This window comes from Salmo salar, chromosome ssa13 (assembly GCF_905237065.1).
Source record: "Salmo salar chromosome ssa13, Ssal_v3.1, whole genome shotgun sequence".
Lineage (NCBI taxonomy): Eukaryota > Metazoa > Chordata > Actinopteri > Salmoniformes > Salmonidae > Salmo > Salmo salar.
Genome location: NC_059454.1, coordinates 72141621 through 72161334, shown reverse-complemented (window position 1 = coordinate 72161334; position 19714 = coordinate 72141621). Strand labels below are relative to the sequence as shown.

At 42.5% G+C, this 19714-nt stretch overlaps 1 protein-coding gene across 14 annotated transcripts in view; it reads right to left on the bottom strand.

The window, feature by feature from the left end:
- The window catches only part of ncam1a (neural cell adhesion molecule 1a), a 320103-nt gene that overhangs the window by 3717 nt on the left and 296672 nt on the right, over positions 1–19714 (bottom strand). For 7 of the 14 annotated variants that reach the window (XM_045693503.1, XM_045693504.1, XM_045693507.1 and 4 more), the window contains 5 exons: positions 18863–18987; positions 18276–18456; positions 5278–5485; positions 4937–5053; positions 3824–4387 (listed from right to left, as the gene is read on the bottom strand). In XM_045693503.1, the coding sequence (XP_045549459.1) occupies positions 3824–4387; positions 4937–5053; positions 5278–5485; positions 18276–18456; positions 18863–18987 (1195 nt within the window). Of the gene's footprint in view, positions 1–3823; positions 4388–4936; positions 5054–5277; positions 5486–10440; positions 11716–18275; positions 18457–18862; positions 18988–19714 lie in introns of those variants that run through there. The other 7 variants (XM_045693510.1, XM_045693511.1, XM_045693512.1 and 4 more) reach the window with 3 other exon arrangements.

Sequence of the window (19714 nt, the reverse complement as noted above, 5' to 3'; positions counted from 1 at the left end):
AATGATGAATGTGGAGAAAGGAGAAAAAACTTCCAACATTTAGTCAACGACTGTTCTACATAACATTCACTTCAAGACTGCAACAAAATTACACATTGTCGTTTACCCCTTTGGTCTGGTGGTCACTAAATGTGTCACTGATTACCATCTTTCATTCTATCCAAAAACGCAGTAAAGTACATAAGCTTTGTGACTGGGCCAGACATTTCTTCCTAGTCATGCAGTTTCACAAGTCATGCAGATCGCACTTTGATAATTAAATGAAATGAAGTCTAACTTGTATCTCATCAGATGTGACAGAGCAGTCTAGTCCACTTCACAGCAAATTGCTTTTCCCCCTATGATTAGTCCGGGGTTAGTTTGTGTTGATTGAGTGTCAAGGGAAAAAAAATACTTTTGAGCCTGTATCTGTCAGCCTAATCATAAATGCTAACGAATGATCAAAACGGATCAAGCTGTAGAGCTGAGAATCCTGGAGTGAATTGGCATAAGTCTTCATTGGCGCGTTGTGCCTCAGTTGACCTATGCTTTTCATCAACCTCTGGTACCGTGCCTTCCTGTTCAAATGATATTCTTCAAACAAACACTTCAGGTGATGAATAATGACTATGGGCTAGATAATGAGGATGGACTTGTCCTCTCTCTGGTAGTAACTAAGCCCGAGGACTCCCAGGCTAACTGAGTAGTACGCTACTCTGCACGGCAAAGAACCATTTTGGAGAATTTCCCCTACCATGGCATCGTAAAGTACCTGGGAAACCATGTATTCTACTACCAGGGTGACCCATTGATGAACAGCTCCTGTATAGAAGGGCACAGTGACAGAGTCAACAAGGAACTGGGGTAACTGATGATTGCTGATAAAGATGTGAGTCTCCATTAGCGACAGATGAATTGTGGGTCATTATGGCGGCCTCAAAGAGAAAAGGGTCTTAGGTTACTATCTACACCATCCGCCGGTGGACTGGGCTTTGTTGGAGTCCACCGGGATCTGGCTCCTACTGTCAGCCAGACTCCACAAAAGGTAACTGATCCCAGAGATTTGGGCTTGATCACAACAGCAGCAGGACTTCCATTACCTTGTCCATAATAACCCTCTCTGGGAGGACTGCTTCTGCTGGCCACAGTGGGTGACCGCCCGGCTGGCTATGCATGTTTCAAGACCACCACCCACCGCCTTGCGGTTCAGCGGGGATTAGTAGCATCAGTGAAAAGGCGCTTTCCTCTTTGGCAGTGTCAGGGCCAAAGTACTCTGCCGGCCACTGTGAAAGAGTGGGAAACCTCAGGCCACCTTCAACCTGGCAAGGAAAGGACTATTACAGTGGATATTTTGTCACCTCAGGGGTAGCGTTCCCTGTCAGACGTCTGGTGCTGTATCGCCTTGCGGTTGAACGTGTCATTGTAGCGTCCTGATAAAATGACCAGGTTGGCTGCCGGAGGAAGTCATTGATCTCAGCACTGACTGACCTTGGCTTTAGAGAGTAGCACAGGAGTAGTATCAACAGGGACAAAAATAAAGTTGGTGTAGGAAAACAACCACCTAAACAAATAGCAAGTCGGGCAAATTAGCTACTAGACCAGGGGTGGGCAATTCCAGTCCTCGAGGGCCTGATTGGTGTCACAGTTTTGACCCAATCCCAGCTAACACACCTGACTCCAATAATCACCTAATCATGATTTTCAGTTTAGAATGCAATTTGATTAATCAGCTGTGTTTGCTAAGGATGTAGAAAAAGTGTGACACCAATCAGGCCCCCGAGGACTGGAGTTGTCCATCCCTGTGCTAGACAATGAAGATAAACTGGGAGCCTGAAAGGCTTTTCTCCACGAATCCTGCTAAGGTGACATAAATGTAGCTAATTAGGGTAACGGCCTTGGATAGCTATAAAAGTGTAGTGTTGTTATTGCCTGGAGGACAAACTGCCATTGAAACCGTGATCATTGATGACAGGGTCTGTTAAGCAGCCTGGCCTTAGCCAGGGCAAGGGAAACTAGGCCAGCCTGGTCTGGACTGGCTGGCTGGCTGGAGGGTGAACTCTGCCCCTGTTGCTATGGGAACCCTGGTGTGGATAATATTGGGAGGCAAGGAAGATAAATCCCAGTGGAACTCGATATCTGTCCAATATAACGATATAATGGATGAAAACAGAGGAACCGAGTAGTTGTCTGTTTGTTAGCACCCAGATGTGGAGGAGCAGTTACATCTGCCAGCTGCACTTTACTGTAGCTACATGTCAGCTGGAGGGGAGAGCTGTGTGTCTGTGTGTGTGTGTGCATATCAGCTGGAGGGGAGAGCTGTGTGTGTGTGTGTGTGTGTGTGCATGTCAGCTGGAGGGGAGAGCTGTGTGTATGTCAGCTGGAGGGGAGAGCTTGTGTGTGTGTGTGTGTGTGTGTGTGTACGCATGCTGTGGGGGGCCAAATCATCCTGCAGTCCCGCAGTTTCATTCTGCCTTGGTAAAATATAAACAGTCCTCCATTCTGAGATGGGAGAGTGTAGCGGCTCTGTTTGCTTTCTGTACTGATTAAAGCAGTTCGCACATGGGGCCCTGGGCTCAGAGCTGACAGCAGCAGACATAGAAGCGTGATTCCAATACTCAAAGGCAGCAAAGGGAGGTGAGGAAGGGGGGACGAACAAACCGTTGAGAAACGAAAAGAGAAGGGGGAGGAAGAAACAAAAGTGTCTTGTAAATATTTGAATAGTCCCCATTCCTGTTCATGCCCCGTGGACATCCATGTTTGCAGCCAAGTTCGGCAGGGGAGACTCTGCCATGGTAAAGGCCCCGGGTACCAAAGAGGCTGGTGTTTATGCATGCCCGCCACAGCCAGAATGCATATTAACTAAGTGCCTGTGTTTTGGCTGAGGGGAACCAAATGGGAAAAGCAAGAGCCCAATGGGCTTTCAAACATTGATGATCCGAGGGTGTCCAAGGTCAACCTCTGAGGAGTGGCCTTCGAAGCCAGCCTACAGGGCTGTCTTTCAAACAAGTCGGACAGCTAAGTCAAATAAAAGTACCATCTAAGGACCGTCCACATAGACCATGCCAGCCTTGTTAACACTAGTCCTTTGAATGTACAGAGGGATCAGTATTCTGTAGCACAGCCTGCGGAGGAGACTATTCTACCTCCAGGAGAGGAAGAAGGTGTCCTCAGTGGACAAGCTCAGGAATCTAGTAAGCCTGTAAGATGCCTGACAAGACTGGTCGGTTGTCGTGTGGCAAACAAATCACTGTGGAGGCCGGGGAGGAGGAGATGCATCAGACCCGCTAGACTTATGAAGATATATCTGTCCGTTCAAGAGTCATCATGCCGATGACGAGAGCTCCGTTGCCACGAACGGATACATTAAGTCCTGACATTCATCACTGATCTCTGTTTTTTGTTTGGGGTGTTATGGGTGAAAAGCATGGGACAAGCGAGAGGGTGTAATCGGAGCAAGCTCCTGGAATACCGCTCTACAGAGCTCGCCTGATCATCCTTAGGGTTTGCCTGAGAGAAGACTGAAATGTACGAGCTTCCGCCGAGAACAAAGCCCTTTCATACCGTGCTGATCGAAATGGCTTTGTACTGTTGCGAAGAAACATTGTTTTCAGGAGATAACAATCGCAGAAGATGATTGTGGCAGTAATATCAGGACCATAATTCCGTCGTATCTATCAGATTTGGTAAAACTTCTGATGTGAGTGAGTGAGTGAGTGAGTGAGTGAGTGAGAGAGAGAGAGAGCGAGAGCCCATCACTATGAGAACAGAACACAGTAGGAGGTGGTGATAGAGGGTGAGTGAGGACAGACACAGTAAAACAGACTAGGAGGAGGGGGGGTCATACTCGTCCTGGGCGGGTGCAGCAGTGGAGTCTGCTGGGGCCTTGGAGCCTTTGCTTGGGGCATCAAACACATCCTTGGCCAGGCCGTCTATCTGTAAGTCCTTATTCTGACTGCTGGTGGCGGAGGGGCTTTGGACAGACTCGGGCTGGCTCTGTGGTGCGGCATCGGCTGTGGCAGAGGGGGGGTTGGAGGGGACCTTGACTGGCTTCGAGGATGGGGCTGTGGGGGTGGGGGGCTTGGGGTCGGACGAGGGTGTGGCTTTAGGAGCCTCGCTTAGGTCAACGAGGGGAGCCACGTCGGATTGGGCGGCACGCTGGGGGGCGGGGGTGCTAGGTTTGGGCGTGCTGGACTGGGGGATGGGGGCAGGAGTGCTTTTAGGGGAGGTTTTGGGGGCAGTTTTGGACTCAGCCGGGACAGGGGTTGGGCCAGCTGCGCTGGAAGTGAGAGTGGTGCTCTCGCTAGCTGGGCTGTTCTGGGTTGTGCTAAAGCTCTCAGTGACAGGTTCAGAGTTAGTGGCGACAGAAGGGAGCAAGTCCACCACCGTGGCGGTAGTGTCAGCAGCGGGCCTGTGAAGAGAGGAAAGCAGGAAAGAGAAGAGCCATCGAGCCGCAAGAGAGTGAGGGGAAAAAGAGAGCAGGGAGGGGTAGGGGGTGAGGCCAAGGCACAAACAGACATCCTGAGTGAGTGCTACATGCAGTGATAAAGAAAAGAACTAGAGATTCAAAATGTTAAAGTGGAGTGAGGTATAGACACAGACACTATCTTAAGCAAACTAAAGCAAATTAAATCAAAATCAGGTGCTTAAGGGTTTAGGGTCAAAGTTATTAAATGTTTGAGGCTGTTAGTACAACAACTATTTTTGCTACCATCAGTGTAAACAACAAACATCCGATCACATCTTCAGTATCAGGTTTTGATATTCCATTCTCCCATTATTTGATCAATTAGTTTAGCCAATATGTCAGCAAACACATGATCAAAACACTCAACTGCTGTCATTATGGAATAAGAAGTATGTCTTATGCATAGACATATTGCACGATTAGTATTGGTTTGCCAGTGTAGGGCAACCCCAGAGCAGGGTGTCTACCCACAGCCATTGCTGGAGTACTCACTCAGGCTCAGTCAGAGGGGTGGTCTCGTTAGGCTCTGTGGGCCCCCCCCCTTCATGGTTAGGAGTGCGCTCCTCCTCCGTCCTCACCTCCACAATGGGCCCCTTGGACTCATCCTTCCTGTAATGGGAAAACGTATTTTAAATAAATGCTGGTACAGTGCAAGCACATTGTAGTGAGTAATTTTTGTTTTAAAAACCCTGCACTGCTGCACTGTCAAACTGTGGTCCGTTGTCTGAGAGCAGCTACTGTGGGATGCTGGATGAACAGGACACTTAAATTGCATACAGCACTTCAGAGAGAAGAGGAAGGCAGCCAGGGAGCAGATAAGAAGAGAGACTCACGTGAACGCCGCCTTGCCCTCCTCGAGGTCCTTGCTCTTGGCTCCGGGTCCGGACTTGCCGCAGAAGTTGACGGCAATGCACATGACGAGGCCGCACTTGTTGAGGAAGTAGCAGGTGACGTCGACGCCCACCAGCAGAAGCACAAAGACCACAATGAGGATCCCCACGATGGCCCCCGTGCCTAGGCCTGAGCCGCTATCCATAGTGTCTGGAAGGAAGGAGAGGGAAGGACGAAGGGAGGAAGAGAGAGAGAGCGTAAGGGAGACCGAAAGAGTGGAGAGAAAGTTAGAGAGGGTTGGAGAGAAAGTTAGAGGGAGGAAGAGAAACGGGGAGAGAGGGAGTTAAAGAGAACGTTGGAGAGAGAGGACGAGATAGAGACAGAGAAACGCTGCATTAGAGTCAATATTAATCTCCACCCTGTCATCCATAACTTCATACTGTCAGACTGCTTCTCTCCAGGCGTCAAGTGTGTTGTTGTTCTTTGAACAGGCTCTGGGCCAAATCATGACATATTCTCCTAAAAATACATCAGAGTGATGCTATACAGAAAAAACAAAACAAATTTTGATCTGTTAAGACTCTAAAAATAGGTTGATAATCAGATTATCAAAAAAGACACACTTGGGCCAAGAGAATACACAACGGATTGCATTAGTTGCATTCAACCAATAAACAACGGTCAGTTACTATCCAAGTTAATGTTAGACACAGGGCATGTATCAGCCATCTAAGGTACTATATTAAGAGGCGAGCAGATAAATAGATTACCCATATTAGGGTCACACACCAGACATGCCCATCACGACATCCTACACTAATCAAATCTAAACATCAGAACATGAAGGAAGTCTAATGGGGCATCAATCAAAAATCATAAAACGGTCAACCATTGGAGCACCTGGTTCATTAAATAAAGATGCTTGTCTTATCATCACTGCCTATACGGGTCTATATGCCTTTATGACCCCATATGGGACTGTCGCTTACCCACTCTCATTATTGTTGACAGTTGTAAGACAAAGCAAAAGGCAGTGGAAAGACAGTAAAATCAATCAAACATTATGCAAATATGTTTAAATCTCTTTTACATAGATGAATACTACAAACAAATAAACAATGCGGAAATAAAGCCTATAAGAAGGGCACAAAACAAAGGCAATGGATTGTGTTTTCATGAAGCAAACATACACACAAGCAACAGTACTTACCAGAAAATGAATATCCAGGACTATGTAAAATACTACAATATTAATAAGAATCTACAATAGTCACACCACTTGACTTTTTCCACATTTTGTTGTGTTTCAGCCTGAATTTAAAATGTATTAAATTTAGATTTTCTGTCAAAGTGGAATTATGTTTTTAGAAATGTTTACAAATTAATAAAAAATGAAAAGCTGAAATGTCGAGAGTCAATAAGTAATCAACTCCTTTGTTATGGCAAGCCTAATTAAGTTCAGGAGTAAAAATGTGCTTACAAATAACATAATAATTTGCATGGTCTCACTGTGTGCTATAATATTGTTAAACATGATTTCTGAATGACTACCTCATCTCTGTACCTCACACATAACATTATCTAAGGTCTCTCAGTCGAGCAGTGAATTTCAAACACAGATTCAATCACAAAGACCAGGGAGGTTGTCTAATATCTCACAAAGAAGGGCACTTATTAGATGGGTAAAAATAAAAAAGCAAACAAATATCCATTTGAGCATGGTGAAGTTATTAATTACACTTTGGTTGGTGTATCAATACACCCAGTCACTACAAAAACACAGGCGTCCTTCCTAACTCAGTTACCGGAGAGGAAGGAAACCGCTTAAGGATTTCACCATGAGGCCAAATGGTGACTTTTAAACAGTTAGAGTTTATTGGCTGTGATAGGAGAAAACTAAGGTTGATCAACAACTTTGTAGTTCCTTCACAATACTAACCCAATTGACAGATTGAAAAGAAGGAAGCCTGTACAGAATACAAATAAGCTCTTAGAGACCTACCCAGAAAGTATCACAGCTGTAATTGCTGCCAAAGGTGCTTCTAGAAAGTATTGACTCAGGGGTGTGAATACTTATGTAAATGAGATATTTCTGTATTTCATTTTCAATAAATTTGCAAACATTTAAAAAAACATGTTTTCACTTTGTCATTATGGGATATTGTGTGTAGATGAGTGAGAAATAATATACATTTAATCCATTTTGAATTCAGGCTGTAACTCACCAAAATGTGGTTATTAAGTCAAGGGCATAAATACTTTCTGAAGGCACTGTATGTATCTCTCCACTACAATGGATGACCATGTATCCACACTGTTAATACTCTGCCTTCGACACACACCCAAACCACACATGATCATGAACAGAATTAATATGAGCTTGTAACCCAACCACAAAACTGTTAAACAGATGAATGTTTCACCAAACAATTATTACTATGCTTTGTGTCAAATCAATCTCACACAATCAAATTTGGAAATCATTTGCAGCTAATTTGCATTAGGTAAACAGACACACAAAGAGATCGTAGATTTGATCAAACAGAATAATCTAAAACTTAACTCAAATCAAATAAGAGCATTTGGAGTATGGTTGACTTGACACATAATGATCTACACATGACAAACAAGTTAGATAGAATTATGATGACAGAACAAAATTCAATTCCAGTTTTTGTTAGCTCTGTTAGGTGTTAAATATGAGACAATTTATATTCTGAATTAAAGCAACACATAGGCAATCCTCGATTTGGACTTACTCTTTGCTCTTGTCATATTGAGAATATCAGGATGTCTAAATGTCAGACTCATACACCACACAGTACTCACAGTAGAATCAATGCAACAAAATGTACTTGAATAATTATATGATTTACTGGAAAACCATCACTTATCAAACAGGGTAGGCTTCAAGGTAGGCATTTATTGGGGTGATATGAACCATCATGTAATTTCATTGACATTGTTCCCTTTCTGAGTTCAATGAAATGCACGAGTAGGAAGTCTTTCATTTAATTTTTTTTTATAAATCAGCAAAGTGCTCATTCCCATTGAAATGTGTTGAGATTTTTGCTCCGTCTCGTATTCCAGCGTTCCCTCCAAACGACCAGGATGCCTGGGTCTTATCTTACTGTAACACACACAGTGATTTTGGCAAACAGTAGCCGACGTTTGGGCTCCAGTATCACTGGCTTACAAATGTGTGTAAGGACACTGATTGAGACTCGGCTGCACAGAGAGGATGTGCATCTTTATGCAAATCCACTCTATATACACTGGTACCTTGAGAGGGAGGATACTTGTATGGCAGAAACACAAATTCACACACACTTGATTGATGTATTTGTATAATGTAATCGTATTGTCAGACCGGAGTGTATTATATCTGTCACTTCTTTGAAATAATGTTGTTGACTGCATACGGTTTGGTTGGAGGCAAATATAGAAAGCTATTCTATCATTTCACCAGTCTACATTAAGGATAGAGAGGGATGATAACAGTAAGTAAAAAATGGTACAGTATTAGTATATACTGCACCATGCAGTATATACTAATACTGTACGTTGCAAATGGAACTTTCAAATCATATCAAAATCTAATCTGGGAAATGATAGTAAATGGTCAAAAAGGTCATCATCTAAGTGACTCACCAGATTTGAGCCAAAATGGATACCTGTGATGAAACGGCTTTAAATTACAGTTGTTGATATAACCCTCATTAAAACTGGGTGTTTCGAGCCCTGAATGCTGATTGTCTGACAGCCGCAGTATATCAGACCGTATACCATGGGTATGACAAAACATGGATTTTTATTGCTCTAATTATGTTGATAACCAGTTTATAATAGCAATAAGGCACCTCTGGGGTTTGTGGTATATGACCAATATACCACGGCTAAGGGCTGTGTACAGGCACTCCGCGTTGCAGTGTGCTTAAGAACAGCCCTTAGCTGTGGTATTTTGGCCATATACCACACCTCCTCGGGCCTTATTGCTTAATTATACCCCTCATATGGGTAAAGCTAATGCATTGGAGGGCAGCTGAATTATTAATACCATGCACCAGGGAGCTGATAGGAAAATACTTTTCAGTGACTGCTGCAGTGCTGGGGAACAACTCTTAAACAAAGTCCTGGCAAATCGCTGGCTTAGCTCCAAGCTACAGTGAGCAGCAATTAGCTGTAAGGCATAAGACCTCTAAAGAGAGGCAGAGTACAGCAGAGCGGCCAATTGTTATTTCCTCTCACATTGATTGGTCATATTCTCTGAAAGTCTATAAAGTTGAGTCAACCTCTGTGGCGGCAATAGCTCCGACCGGCAGCTCTTTATTTACTGCTGTTGCTAAGAGTGGGAGAAAGCATCTACCTGCAGGGCAGGGCGACAATTCTTGTTTTCCCGCTGCATCTTAAGTGCGATAAATCACATCACACATTTTAACACCGAAGGGGCCGGCTCACAAAGCTTTCTCGGAAATGGAGAAACAGAGCCATGCTGTGTCAACAAGGAGCATAAAATATATTTTGCCGCACCTTTTTCATATCTTGCAGATAACAAACAGAATACAGGAAGTAGGACAGAAACACAGTCAATAAAGCCAATTGAAAAATATTCTCCAAGAGATAATAGTCATTACCGTATGAAGCATCAGTGTCCTACCCAGCGTGCAACATTTTGCATTGGATGCCATAATGTTGTTGTTTTCTGGTTGTAAACTGGTTTTCTGGTCAAATTGGAGCAAAGTTAAGACATATTTTATGGCATCAGAATGCCTGGAAAAGACAACATATTTTGGTTGTAATATGGTCACTGGTCCTTTTACAGTCAGTATGCAACCTGACCATGTATGTCACCAAGGACGTTGGCCCGACATCATTGCAACCAGTTTTGCCCTCTGGGTCTGACTCCAATTGTAGGAAGCACAGTAGTACAGTATGGTTAAGCTTATAAGGTACTGCATGGATTAAAAAAGTGAACATATGGGTACCCACAGAGGCTCTAAACTACGCACATATTGTGCTTGTTATCTCATGACAGTTAGCTCTTCCTACTTGATATCATAAAAGTCACAACTATCAAACTCCATCTCAACCGGCAGTCGCCTATGAAAACTTGACGGATGCTTCTGAGGAGTGGCACTTGCTTGTATGAAAGAAGAACCAAACAATGGGATTGGCACATGCGAATCCAGGAGCCAAACTCCCGGTGCATCACTTTATTACCTTCCGAGTCAATTTAAAATGGTGGGGGAGACCAAAACTGCGAGAAGACTCATCACAAAATGCTAATCTGAGTTTTGAACAAAGGACATCTATCATTCTTTCCCATGGCAGGGTGTTTTAAGTGCAGCCAGGCTTTAGGTACAGTCCAAACCTTAGTTTACAACCCCAGAATGGGCCGCCACAATATAAGACACTTTGTTAAAGCTTCAGACAAGCACAAGATATGGGATAAAACAACCTTGGCATTTCTGAGGATGAACAGTCAACATAATTCAGCACTGTGTCACACGCTTGCATTTCAGAATGTAAGTCTAGAGCTCTAGCCATTATTATGTCGAAAAAAGTTAACACTATTTTATCATATCTTCTTAAAACCTACAATGATTACAGCATGGAAACACACTGGTATGTACTTACAAAAATGTGTCATATAATATAATTATTTCACATTACTGAAAATGACTGATAGATTTGTATTAAACAGCTGTAGCATAAATGTTAAGCATTTTCTGTTTTCAGGTAAAAGAAGAGCAAAAAGAAACAACCAAAAGAACAGCCTATATTTAGTATAGAACTTTTGAAAAGATTATGTACACAAAACATGATTTGAATGACCGTCAAAGAGACAAGGCAGTAGCTTGTCTTTCATATAGCCATCCCTTTCGAAATGAGCCTTGTGACTATGAAAAGAAGACATCAAAAACTTGAGATGTCTTAATCTTCATGACCAATCTTAACCAATACAAAATTCCTCTGAAACGTGTGCCTTCCCTTTTATGTATAATGGGAACAATGACAATTTAAGCTTGTATCCAGATACACATAAGGTAGGCACAGCTTTTTTCCCCCAATCGGACTCAATTCCATTCTGTGGTATGACAACTTTTTCACAAACAATGCTGCCTTATTCAAATCCATATTTTTTTCATTATGCAAAATAAACATTGATGATAAAAAATTTAAACATTCAGAATGATATAAGTATCAAGCACCCAATTTTAACCATTTAACATGAAACTGATATCTTGATTCTTCATCTTGTGTGTGTGTCTGCACAAGGGTCAAAAGGCATAGAAAACAAAGGGGTCTGGCCGAGATTTGAAAGGCCAAGCTATCCTCTCTCATTGAGCGAGACACAGTTTATGAGAGCAAGAACACAGTCAGCGTGGAGAGCATGAGAGATGCCAGAGTGTACGTCACACACGAGGAACCAAGGGTAGCTGAGGCCAAAACACACCAAAGATTGTTCAGAGATATCCACAGCAAAAAATTGGAAAATACAATTTTACACCAAAAAACACAACAAAATAGTGTGTATGACAAATGTTATGGTCCACATAGTGCCCAACATCACACGTGAAGACAGGACAAGGACAGAAGGGGAGGTGGGAGAGAAGAAGGGAAAGGGAGAGAGAAAAAAGAGATAGAAATAGGTCATAAATACAAAAACGCAAGTTTGAAAGATTCATTGAGAATAAACAAAGGAATAAAAAACCAAATCCAAGCAAGTTAGAGGATCAAAGTAATAATAAAAAAGTATGTTAGTAGCACAGCAAATGACGTGTATCACAGCAAGCAAAGGTGAAAGGTCAGAGAAAGGTCAAAGGTGCTGGGTGACGGGAAATGTTGAAAAAGACGCATACATAAACACATATGTTTGTATCAATTAAATGATGGGCAATCCCCTGAACGTGAGCACACATCCAAGAGAGATCAAATAAAATGTTCCATGGCAGGTAGAGTTGCCCAAGCAAAACCACACATTCAAAAACTGGTGCAATGTCAAGGCGATATCAAATTGCAGGTGGAATGGATTAATGGGTGATCTCATGTTACTAAAACTGCAAAAGTGAATTGCTTTTTTATAGCTTTACTCAATGTCAACCTTAGCTGGGGAGATTTGGATTGGTCAGTTTAGAACTCCAGTGGTCCGTGCACACTCATTATTGAGCACGCTCAAACCCATGAATCACGTGGGTCAATATTTCTAATTATTCAACCTTTCCTTTTTTTTTTTACTTGACCTGCACTGAGGAACATCGATTGAAGTTTACTGTCTGTCTGTGTGTGTATATATATATATATATATATATATATATATATATATATTTCTCAAAAGTAAACTTCTATCTATACACACTACATGACCAAAAGTATGTGGACAGCAGCTGTATGCATTAATATGGAGCTGGTCCCCCATTTGCTGCTATAACAGCCTCCACTCTTCTGGGAAGGCTTTCCACTAGATGTTGGAACATTGCTGCGGGGACTTGCTTCCATTCAGCCACAAGAGCATTAGTGAGGTCGGGCACTGATGTTGGGCGATCAGGCCTGGTTCGCAGTCAGCGTTCCAATTTATCCCAGAGGTGTTGGATGGGGTTGAGGTCAGGGCTCTGTGCAGGCCAGTCAAGTTCTTCCACACCGATCTCGACAAACCATTTCTGTATGGACCTCGCTTTGTGCACAGGGGCATCGTCATGCTGAAACAGGGGCCTTCCCCAAAGTGTTGCCACAAAGTTGGAGTCACAGAATTGTCTAGAATATCATTGTATGCTGATTTCTCTTAAAGCAAGAGGCCTAGCCCAAACCATGACCAATATTCCTCCTCCACCAAACTTTACAGTTGGCACTATGCTTTGGGGCAGGCAGCGTTCTCCTGGAATCCGCCAAACCCAGATTCGTCAGATGGTGTAGCGTGATTCATCACTCCAGAGAACGCGTTTCCACTGCTCCAGTCTAACGGTGGCGAGTTTTACACCACTCCAGCTGACGTTTGGCATTGTGCATGGTGATATTAAGCTTGTGTGCGGCTGCTTGGCCATGGAAACCCATTTCATGAAGCTGCCGACGAACAGTTCTTGTGCTGTTGTTGCTTCCAGAGGCAGTTTGGAACTCAGTAGTGAGTGTTGCAGAGACGATATTTACGCATTACACACTTCAGCACTTGGCAGTCCCGTTCTGTGATCTTGTGTGGCCTACCATTTCGTGGCTGAGTTGTTGTTACTCCTAGACGTTTCCAATTCACAATACCAGCACTTACAGATGACCAGTTCCGCTCAAGCAGGGCAAAATTTGGACCAACTGACTTGTTGGAAAGGGGGCATCCTATGAAGTTGCCACAGTGAAATTCACTGAGCTCTTCGGTAAGGCCATTCTACTGGCAATGCTTGTCTATGGAGATTGCATGGCTGTGTGCTCAATTTTATATACCTGTCAGCAATGGGTTTGGCTGAAATAGCTGAATCCACTAATTTGAAGGGGTATCCACATACTTTGTATCTATCCATATATAAATCTATCTATATTGGGTAAAAGGTTTAGAAATTATTACACTTTTTGTACATAGTCCCCCAAAAGTATTGGGACAAATTCACTTGTGTGTATTAAAGGAGTAAAAAGTTAAGTACACTTCTACATTAATGATGATGCTCCTTAATCACAGATAATCCTGAATGAATTGTGAATAATGATAAGTGAGAAAGTTTCTAACCTCCCCTGTTATTGTAATGGTGAGAGGTTAGCATGTCTTGGTGGTATGATATTTGTGCATCTGTGACTTTCTCACTCATCATTATTCACGATTCATTCATGATTACCCATAATCATGGTATAAACCACATTAATATAGAAGTGTTTAGAAACATTCTATTCTTATTTAAAATAAAAGTATCTCCAAAATGACAATACTTTATTTTCCATTTATTTCTATTGGGCACAAAATAATATTAAAAACAACCAAAAACAGCAAATGCAATCAACAAGCTTGATGTAGTCATTGCGTGCTATGAATATTGGACCAAATACATCACTTTTAACTAATTTAATACACATAAGTGAATTTGTCCCAATACTTTTGGTCCCCTAAAATGGGGAGATTATGTACAAAAAGTGTTGTAATTTCGGTTCACACGATATGGATGAAAATACCCTCAGATTAAAGCTGACAGGCTGCACTTCATCATTTCAAAATGAGTCAAAACAACAACATTGTCACTGTCCCAATACTTTGAGCTCACTGTATATATGCCCAGTAAGTAAACAAAAAAGGAAAAGTACATTTCATATCCTACGCACTCACCTATATTTAGCTAATATATTGCAGTGCCAATATATAACACCGAGTCTGGATTTATGACACAGCAGCTGTGGGTCGTTCCACGAAATGGGGGCCTTGAGTCCATTTGATATTTCAAGTAGAAATTATGCACCAATATTGCATTTGAAAAGCCTGTTATATTACATGAAGTGCACTTTAATATAGACCACATGGAGAATTGAATAAAGGTTTGCTGATGTGCCTTTTGACATGTCCCTCCGTCAACCCTGTGTCACTTCTAGGAAGATGTCATGTGATATTAGTGATTAATTTACGTCTGTCGCTCATTTTAAGGCCAAGACTGTTATGCAAACAATTTACCCCTTTAAAATAATGGACCATTCCACCAAGTTAAATTATTCACAACAGGTGACATCGTTTGGGTCTTCTGAACAGCATGGTGGAAAAATTAGTAAGTCTTCGCTCTCGTTCTGGTCTATTTATAATTATTTTCTCATCTTTCACTGAGGTGGTCGAGCTCAACCCGTCAACCCTGTTCGCTCAATTAATGGTAGGAAAACTTGAATTTGATTTAACTTTCATTATGTGTGGAACATAAGTATAGTTCCTAATTTCATGATCAACATGCTCTTCACCACATAAGGAGTAATGCCGATCTTTACATAAACCCCATTATTGTCAACCCTGTTAGAGGCCCAAAGGTAACTTCATGAGTTTGATATTATATGTGAGTTTATTTGTACAAGGGATACTTGATCAATGAGAAAATGTTTGCAGTTACATCGGTGTCCGTAACAGGGTTGACAGACAGTGACCACCTTTTACATGTAACCAATTCCCCATTATTATTCGGAATACTCAAATATTCTGCTTTTGAGTTGACACATATAAACATCATATCCCATTTACAATAAAACAAAAAAGCTTGTATCGCAGTTATGAGAAACCTGGATAAGATGATCTTAGATGGAATACTATGGCATGTCAACCAATCCCGTTTTGTTGTTTTTTGAGGTCTGTGCGTGCTCGGTTTTGCATATCATAGGTGTTGTGTGATGATGTTTTCATCTGAATGTCAAATCAAAATCACTTAAAGTAGGCTATACCTGTACAGTTCGATCCACCATAATAATTCCATAATTTATTTTGCTGATACACTTTACTGGACCATATAGGCTAATGGCTTAGATTACTTTCACATCTAATTTAGACAGGTTTCTGCTTATAATTTCCATTTCCAACATTTGCTATGCCATTTGTTTGTAAACTATAGTTAGATACATGCAGCTTCTCTTCTGTCATAACTTGTTGCCCTGGCCTAGAAAACTAAATAAAGTAGTGCTCCCAAAAGTAATGTCTTACGTCGATAGAATGAATGCATTCGTAATCTAGTTAACTTCAGTTTCAATTAAGGACCGGGGAGAAAACACAATAATTCCAAAACAGTGGAAAGATGGTTCCCGTGAAAAATGTCAAAATGTCATCAGTTTGACCGGTTTTAAGGAAATTAAAAGCTGAGAAAATGATGAAACACGTTTCTGATAAGATTTCAGTTGGCTTGGGTGCATATTTTATGTGGTTGAAACACTGTCTGCTTGCATTAGAGTGTCAAAGATAACACGTTACACGCATATTCACATTTTCAAGAGATGCTGAAAGAAAGAAATCGTACTTCTCCACTCCTGTTCCCAAAACAAAATGTACATTTGTTGTATAATTTTACTTCAAGAAATGCATAATTCTGCAGGAGTTAATATTATATTAGGCTACATGTGAAATAGGCCTACAATCAGTGTCCAGATTTCAGTTTCTATTCCATATGAATTTAAAATTAGAAATATTCTGTTTATTCATGGATACAGGGATGCTCGTGAGCGGGATATCAAAGGTGCATATAAACAGCTTATCCCGAATAAGACCTTAAGCGGGATATGAGCTACTATCCGGAATACTGTGCTCATGTAAACATGGTCAGTGTGGTACAAGTGCAGATAAAATGCTCTTAGTTCATAGGATTTCAATGCCAGAGATGGGAAAAGGTGTTTTTTTGTTGGCTAAACATATCCTCCATGCAACTGAATGTTGAAAGAAGAGATATTCTAAAAGTTAATTTCTAAAAAGTTTGCATGTCCAAAAGGCACCCATTTCATGGAACAACCCTGTTTTCGGGCCATCTTTACTAAGAACAGCTGTGGACCTTAAGTCGGTGCAGATGTTTAGCCTAAAAATACACTCCCGTTTTTTCCTCAAATACCCACATGCTTCGCATAAAAATTACTGGCACTGCTACGTGTGTAGCTAAGCTCGGCAAAGGGACACATTTTTTATTTTTATATAAAGAAGTAAATAAAAAGGGAACTTGGATGGTGTCCATGTGAACCTGCTCAGACAGAATAATAAGTGATCCAAACCTCCCACTGCTATATGGCTGGTTCCCACCAAGTGGATGAGAAAAAGCCAGTCCCTGTGCCATGCACTGGCAGATGCCTGTTAGCTCTCCAGTAAAGCATTAAGACATTAATCCTGTTGACGCGTCACCATGCAAGACTTAAGGCTGCATCCCCACTGAGCCAAGGCACATATTCAGGTCAGTAAATACAGCAGTGAGCCTGAACTGAGACCCACTAAACCTGGCTTTGGAAGAGAAAGATAGAGAAACAGAGAGGAGAGGGAGACACAGACTTTTGATGCTCTTTCACTGAAACATCAAAAAGTCAGAGAGAGAATGTGCATGACATGAAGAGAAATGGAAAGAGAGAGGAAGCATGGAAGATAGGGAAAAAGAGCTAAAAAAGGTGTAGAGAAAGTGAGATGCATGGAGCTATTGATAGACATAAAAAAGAGAGAAGTGCGGGTGGGAAAGTAAGAGACAAAAACATAGAGAAAGAGAGAACGATTCAGTGCAAGAAGGGATTTATGAGAGAGAGAAATAGTAAGGAAAATGTTCCAAGCTCAGGTTTGGTCAGTGGGGAGGCAGCCCAAGTTAAAATTCAAACCTCTCAGACCACGGCACTGTCAACAGAGCACCAGCTGACCGTGACCACCAGGGTAGGGGCATTGCTATGGACATAAAGAGAATGTTTGAGGCCTGACCGATATCATCTGTCCTGACATTATTGCTCACTGAACTTGCGCAGCAATGTCAGCCAGAGAGGTTATAGGCCGAGACCAAATGACCAATCTCACTCTACAGCAACAAAGACTCACTGTGTGCAAAACTATTCCATCACAAACAGCGAGACAAACTGCCACAGTCTTTGTTCAATTCTTATCACCCCAAAGCTTTGTGCAATGGTGCGACAAACTCTGGAATTGAGGCTTTGAGGCGGACTGCAGAGGGCAAAGTGTTTCTAAAATGGAGCCCTGACAGTCAGAAGATGACTTGGCTACTCTGTTTTCTGTCTATCTAACTTTGACCTTTTTCCAACCTTCTTTTGTGATGAACAAACTTGATGAGAGTGTGCCAATTGCAAGACCGAATGAAAATACCAGCAGAAATGTTCAAACCAATCAATTGCCCTAACAGGCTAGCCTAACATCAGGACAGAGCAGTGACATCTACATCTGTGAAGTGTCAGGGCTTAGGTAGTCTCAAAACCTTACTAGAAGTCCATTTGGGTGAAGAACTGGAGGGGTAAACGCAGTATACATTGGGTCACGGTGGCACTCTGTTGGAAGTGTTTGTGTCTTTGCAGTGCAGGGTGGGCTGGGGATGGGCAGTACCTGGGATGGCGGTGGGCTCTGCTGCAGTCGTGAAGGAGAGGGTGCCGGGCTGCGACTTGCCCTGCTGGTTCTCGGCCACCACGTAGACTTCATACTCCGTGTTCCAATCTAGGCTGTTCAGCACCACGTACTCACTGCCGTTGGGCAGGCGGATCTCCGGCTTCCAGTCCGGAACGTGCTTCTAGGGAGGGTCGCAAAAAGAGAGATACTCAAAAGACATAACTCGGTAAGACATCCGTGGCTATGGCACTCCAGAAAACTGCCCATCACTTTATATCACTGTAAATGTTTCCATGCATTCACACTTGTTATTTGGTCATCCATTAATCTTCCAACGTGAATCACTAACCATTTATCAATCTAGGCATAAAACACAATGGTGATCTGTCAATCTTTACAAATCATGTGATCCATTTGTTTTTCACATATCCATAAGTCTATTTGCTTTTTCCTAAACTGAAATAATGACCGTGTGATAAAACCAGAGAGATATGTAACCAATACGTGCTGAATAGCGTCTCTTGGGAGAAAACCAGGAAGCAAATCGGTATACACAGTGTTACACCTCCTTGCTCCGTCATACTCACAGCCCTGTATCTTATCAGGTAGTGTTTGATGGGCGAGCCTCCATCATCCTGCTTGATCCAGTTGACCTTGAGGGCGTTGCCCGTGGTCTGCAGCTTGCCTTCCAGTTTAGGGGGACTGGGCTCCCCTACACAGGACATAACGGGACATAGCGGTCAGTCAGTTACCATGGTGACGGCCTACATGCTGAGCTCAGTCTCCTGCCCAGGGCCCTTAACCTAGGTGGCATGGCTGAATGCAGCTGTCCCTCATTAACTCCCATTGTCGGAGAAACAGTCTACATCACTAAATCTACCTTCGCTTCAGGAGTGGGATTATAATTCTTAACAAGCCCAAGCCGCTGTGGGATTCTCACTTCATTTCAAACCCTTGCCCCTGGTTTTTGTGTAAGTACTGCTATAAATGTAGTACATCTGGAGAAAAAATTGACTGTTTTGACGGTGGCAGCGGCAGAGGACGTTCCAAGACGCTAAAATTCAGTCTTGTCCCTCATAGACTCAAGGACGGTTTTATGATGGAGGGACAGTGAGGGCAGTGGGCAGTGGGGTGAGGGAGAGAGCCAGTGGGGAGATAATTCTCGTTCAGCAGCAGCTCGTTACATGTCCTCTCCTCCAGACAAAGGGAACAGGCTAATTAGCCTCCTCGTCTTGATTGGACATGTTACTCTATTACATTTAATAACATTATCATGGTCCATTGGGAGGGGAGGGTCGGTGTGTTCCAGCGTATGTACAGTGTGTGTGTGTTTGCCTTTTGAGTGTGTCTGTGTCTAATGATGTTAGCGTTCAAATTTACAGCCATGACACCTCAGTCACAGAGGGTGTAGGGAGGAAACTAATCACCATAACTCATTA